The sequence below is a fragment of the Scleropages formosus genome, chromosome 9 (assembly GCF_900964775.1).
Source record: "Scleropages formosus chromosome 9, fSclFor1.1, whole genome shotgun sequence".
Taxonomy (NCBI): Eukaryota; Metazoa; Chordata; class Actinopteri; order Osteoglossiformes; family Osteoglossidae; genus Scleropages; species Scleropages formosus.
In genome coordinates, this window is record NC_041814.1 from 976215 (window position 1) to 982214 (window position 6000).

The 6000-nt window shown below is 49.8% G+C and overlaps 1 protein-coding gene across 3 annotated transcripts in view; it reads right to left on the reverse strand.

The window, feature by feature from the left end:
• pip5k1ca (phosphatidylinositol-4-phosphate 5-kinase, type I, gamma a) overlaps window positions 1-2133 on the reverse strand; it is a 32101-nt gene extending 29968 nt beyond the window's left edge. For all 3 annotated transcript variants that reach the window (XM_018728313.2, XM_018728312.2, XM_018728311.2), the window contains exon 1: window positions 1863-2133. In XM_018728313.2, coding sequence (XP_018583829.1) covers window positions 1863-2028 — 166 coding nt within the window. In that variant the 5' untranslated portion in view covers window positions 2029-2133. The remainder of the gene's footprint in view (window positions 1-1862) is intronic.
• Window positions 2134-6000: the final 3867 nt, after the last annotated feature.

The following is a 6000-nucleotide window of genomic DNA, read 5'->3' on the forward strand; positions in this document are numbered from 1 at the left end:
ACTAAATGACGGGTTATGATGTATTTCGGGAGCCCTACAAGTATCTTGCGATAGACGAGCTACTAGATAGTGCCGAATTTTCCAAAGACGGAGCAGTGAGAAGAGTTCCCGCGGGGCCTGCTGATTAAACGGAGATCGTAATGGGGGTGGGCACATGTGGTACAAAAAAAAAACAAAAAAAAAAAACCCTCAGTGCAGAAATATCACAGCACATGAAAACATGAGCGGTGAACATTTCTCTCATAACGCAACTTGTGGCTCATTCCACGGCAGCCGGTGAGCCATGGCCTTGGTGAGCGTGCTCTCCCCACGTTCCGCCGGTCATCATCTAAGACACTGCTTTGCACAGACAGCTATAAAGTTGAAGAGGTGTTTCGCGTTGGAGAAAAGTGACTGCTAAGTGGACACATGTAGGTGTAAAATTGGAGTAACCAGTAACAGAAGCCCGATTTTGAAAGATGGAGTCCATTACCTTCCCAGGGTGAAATGGTAACACTTGGAGTAAAGGTACACACTAGACTTCCAGGACTGGTCAGTCCGATGTCTAACAGGGGGTCCCGTCTCAACGTGAGGGTTCGGACGTGAAGCCGAGTCCCGGCACGCGCAGGAACGCGGGAGAGGAAAGAAAACGGTTAGGCCGACTTTTGACGCGTCGCACAAAGAAAACGCGTCAATGCCGAGCATCCCTTCGCAGGTCTAAAGGCCTCGACGGAAGCACACCACGGTGCCGAGGTCCGCTCGGGAGGTGTCGCGAGCGGCGGATCCGGGGACATGACCAGCCATCGGCGTCCAGCCCGTTTAGTTTCAGAATCTTCCCACAGGGCCAAATAATGTGCGGAAAATGGCAACGGCATCCTGGGCAGCGCTGCACAGCGGTCCTCAACGACAGCAAAAATCGCTACGGCAACCCATCCACCTCCATCCTACGTTGTTTACCGAGGAAGGAGGCCGAACACGCACGCGTTTAAACCGGCGTGACGGTTCGACACACACTTCTTTGACAACTCGGGGGTATTTCAGCCAAGCACACGGTCGCAATCCATCGAGGCGTGACAGGCGAACGGTAAATCAGCAATAAATAGGTGGAAAAACCTGCGCCGTGTGCCTCTCTTGGCCCCGAAGAATCCTTACACAGACACCGGGCAAGGGGTTCGAAACCATTTAGGAGCTCCTGGCCGCAGGTCAAGAAAAATCGAGACCCGCGCATGACAGCACAAAGATCCTAAGGTGAATACGGTGAAATTCTTACTGTACCAGCTGCTCCAGGTAGGCGACTTGATCAAGGGTGCTAGAGAGCAGGAACGGGATTCGAACCAGAAACCTTCTGGTAGGAAAACGGCCTTAGCCGTTACAGTTGTCGCACACCGTACAGCAGCGCTGCCGCTCAACGTGTAACAAGAGGAGAAAACGGCAGGGAAATGAGGTCCAATAGATGTGCCCTGAGAGAATAATGACCTTAGCGAAGGTGATACACGCAGGTGCTGCTGAACACACCTCACGGGAGCACGTAACGTGATGATGATGTTTAGAGACGACGATGAACACACACGCACACAGAGAGAGCCTAAATTTATGAAGGAGTGAACAACAGCAGAAAATTAATAACTCAGCAAAGCGATTAAAAGCAAAATGGCCAGAGGCAGGGCAGAGCGGAGCGGAGCGGAGCGGAGGGGAGGGAGGGAGGCCGCCGACAGCCGCCGGGCGGCTTCCACTTACTTTCCCGGCAATAATAATACGGGAAACTAGGCTGCAAACAGCCATATAATCATATGAAGGTACATTCATTGACTGTGTGTGCGGGTACAACGCAGTCACACACCGACCGACCGTCACGACCCGACTCGCGACTGCTGCTCTCGTACCCGCGTCTCCAGCCGCGTCCGTGTCGCCGCCGGCGCCCATCATCACGCTCTCCTCCTCCTCCGCGTCCTCGGACACTGCGGCTCCGCTCGCCGCTCTCTCCTCCCGCTCCCCGCCGCCGGCCTCCTCCGTCGGGAGGCTCGCCGCTCCCTCCGCCGCCGCTTCCATGATTCCGATCCGAGTGAGTCCGGGCGAAGGATGAGCTCCTCCTCCAGCGGCCGATACGACGATCCGGACCGATGTGTGTCCCGCTCGCGATGCGAACACAGACACGGACACGGACGGAGCGAACGGCGCTTCTCGCGTCTCTCCTTAAACACACATGGGCGCTTCTCACGCGCACTTGAAAAAAGCAGCAGACTGGCGATCTGACTCCGAGCCCCTTGTTGTCATTGTCCGGTCGGGTCCGATCCGATCCGATCCGTGATGGGATGTGATGTGATGCGATGATGCGCCGCGCTGCTGCCGCCGCACACCGAAGAGCGACGGGTTCCGCGCTGCGGCGCTACTCTCGTTCGGCGCTCTTCCTGTCCGCGCGGCGGTGGCGGCGGCGGCGGTTCGAGGCGTTACTGCCGCCTATTGTACCGGAGACACATCCCAGCAGCGAAAGGAACACTGCGAGGAAAAAGGGTTAAATATCCCACAGATTCATGTCAGATATCAACAAGTTTTTTACCTGAAACGCTAAACGTAAATTTGCGGTACAGTTCGGCACAAACGCATTTTTGTCTCTGAAATACAATGATTGCGTATTTGGTTTCCATCCTTCAATACCCTCATAAGCTTTAAGAATTTGAATTAAATTTTCTTTCACCGCGACGGATCAGTCACAACGTATGTACAGGGGTTGGACAAAACTGACAATACAGGACTTGAACCCATGAGTAACTTTGTAGTAACTTTGTTACAATTTAGCTGCAAAGGTGAGTCCTTACTTATTGTCTCATTACCAGTCAGTGCTTAGGGTCCTCTAGAAAAGATGTATTTTTTTTCAAAGCAATGAGGGCCCTTACCTGAAGTTATTGCCAAAGTTACAGGTGTGTTGTCTGGAAAATTATTTGAGGGTGCAAATAGTAATAATAATATTTAATTTGTCCAAGAGAAACAGCAATATATGTCAAACATGAAAAAAGGGCATCAGTAAAAAGGAACAGTGGTTGCAAGTCAAAATTCACCGGGGTGGGTGTAAATGGACATGTCACTGGACACTTACAAAATGCCACAAAAGTACAGCCTCAAAAATTACCACAGAACTGAACAAGCACCCCTGTGACTGAGTCCCGACAAAAACTATGCGGTGCGCTTCATGGAGATGGAATTTATTTCAGGGCTGCCCTTTGGAAACCACTTTTATCCCAGGCCAGTCTACAAAGACATAACCTGAGATAAGGAGCACAAAACTGGGACCCTGAACAGAGGGGAAAAAAGCAATGTGGTCTGATGAGTAATCCATCACCCAATTTCCTACATGTGGACGGTAGGGTTATGAGAAAGCCAAAGAACGCCATCAACCCACAATGTCTGTTGCTAGCTGTTGAACACAGTGGGATATCTGTAATGGTACTGGAAGCCATCCCATGGGAGTCATCAGGTACAAGTCCTGCTCTACGTGGTCGAATAATGGTGAAGGAATGCGGGACTATTGAACATGATGCTCCTATATTCCAGAATGATAATGCTCTCATAGACACTGCTAAACAAATTCAAGAGTGCTTTCACGAACCACCGAGTGCAAAGTAGATTTTTACCTCCTTCATCTCTCAAAGACCTGAAGGCTTTTCTTTTTCAAGAATGGTGCAATATCTCACTGCACACAGTTGGGCACTTGTATGACTACTTATACTGTATGGTTGAGGGTTGTAGTGGTGCCACATCTCCTGTTCCATACCAAAGGTCTCGAACTCTTGCAGGAGGATCCAGAAGCATGACCAGGACAGTCTTTGGTGTCCTCGCAGAATGGATTCTAACAAGGTGCCTAAAGTACCTTAATGGGCTTCTCTTCAGCTAGAGGAGTAGTGCCTTTGTCTAGACCCCCCTCGGATCCCTGCGCTCCTCACCGTGTCCCCGAGTGTCAGCCCCAGCACCCGAAAGAAGAACCTTAGATTTACTGCTTGTACTCATAATCGTGTTCCTTCATTCACAGCCTAACCCTTGTGAAATCAGGTGAGAATGTGCGTATTGACTGTATGACAAATTGTAAGCTTTGTCCATGGACTCAGTTCTTACTTCATCAGCACATTTCTGTACTTACTTGTAATGTTGCAGCTTCTACACTACTGTAGGGGTCAGTATTGGTACCTTTGCCTTCTAAGGTTGTTGGTTCGAATCTCACCTGCTTCTGTTTTATTCCAGAGCAGTGTACTTACGTGAAATTGCTCTAGTAACAGTTACCAAAATGTACAAATAGGTCAGTAGCTGTAGCTCAGTAATAAGTCACGAGGTCAGGTAGATGTGTGTTTTCTCCTTTTTCTCACAATCTCACTGAATGGATTTGAACTCATTGTGTTTGCTGAAGTCTTTGCATGCTTTTACCATCCTTACATCACATTTAATTGTACTGTTCCACATATGTGTGTAGTAGTAAAATAATTTTAAAAGTTATTTAAATCTATATTATTAATTTTCTTAGCCTGTTATTAATATTGTCATTACAAACACAGGAATCCAGCCAACAGATTCAATCGCAGGTGTTTCTTTATTTGAAGGGACAGGCAAGGGTCAATCAATCAATTTGCGAACGTTGTTCCGAGGGATAGGCAGAGGAAGAAACCAGGGGGACAGAAGCAGAAGGTCAAGGAGCCAAACAGGAAAAGCACAAGGGCTAAGGAAGGGCCACGAGATGGCCACGGAGCCGTGAGATTTGCTCGAACGAGGTTCCACACTCAGGAGCGTCTGGGCTGCCTCTTTATCCCTCGTCTCCTGATTAGCTGCAGGTGCGGTCAATTAGGCAGACAGTCAGGGGCATGACAGTTGTGGACCATGTTACAAAAGGACACCCAGCTGATGGAGCAAGGTGGAACAACAATAAGCAATAAGACAGCTTACAGAGCCCTACAGTTCCACAACAGCCAGGATGGCTTGGGACTTAAACATTGCCCAGTACGCACAGGCCAACACTTGGGTTGGGAATGGGATGAAATTATTAACTGGCAAAAATTACATCAAAACCATTAAAATAACAGGCAACCTGTACAAAACTAAAGAGAGAAGCCTCAGAGGGTGAGGACCAGCCCCAAAATGTAGCAAAGGCTGCAACGCCACAGAAAGTCTGGGCCATATCATGCAGTCGCCTAGTATATGATAAATGTGTGCTCAGACAATGTCATCAATAAGGCCCTTATAGATTTAATTACAGCAAGAGGTTACCAAGCCATCCTAGAACCCCATATGAAAACTACTGTGGGTATCAGGACCTGGAACTAATATATATAAACATGTTATAATAAAAAGCAATTACATGTAATTAATACTACTATCACTGCTGATGCCAATTAGGCAATACATTACGTAAAATCTATAGAGAGAAGGAAGAGAAATACAATAGACCAAATATCCATCCATCCATCCATCTTCCTCCGCTTTTATCCGGGGCCGGGTCGCGGGGGCAGCAGTCCGAGCAGAGTACTCCAGACCTCCCTCTCCCCGCACACCTCCTCCAGTTCCTCTGGGGGAACCCCAAGGCGTTCCCAGGCCAGCCGGGAGACATAGTCTCTCCAACGTGTCCTGGGTCTGCCCCGAGGCCTCCTCCCAGTGGGACAAGCCCGGAGCACCTCCCCAGGGAGGCGTCCAGGAGGCATCCGGAACAGATGCCCGAGCCACCTCAACTGGCTCCTCTCGATGCGGAGGAGCAGCGGCTCTACTCCGAGCTCCTCCCGGGTGACTGAGCTCCTCACCCTATCCCTAAGGGTGCGCCCAGCCACTCTGCGGAGGAAACTCATTTCTGCCGCTTGTATCCGCGATCTCATTCTTTCGGTCATGATCCAGAGTTCATGACCATAGGTGAGGGTAGGAACGTAGATCGACCGGTAAATTGAGAGCTTCGCCTTACGACTCAGCTCCCTCTTCACCACAACAGACCGGTACAATGACCGCATTACTGCAGACGCCGCACCGATCCGTCTGTCGACCTGCCGCTCCATT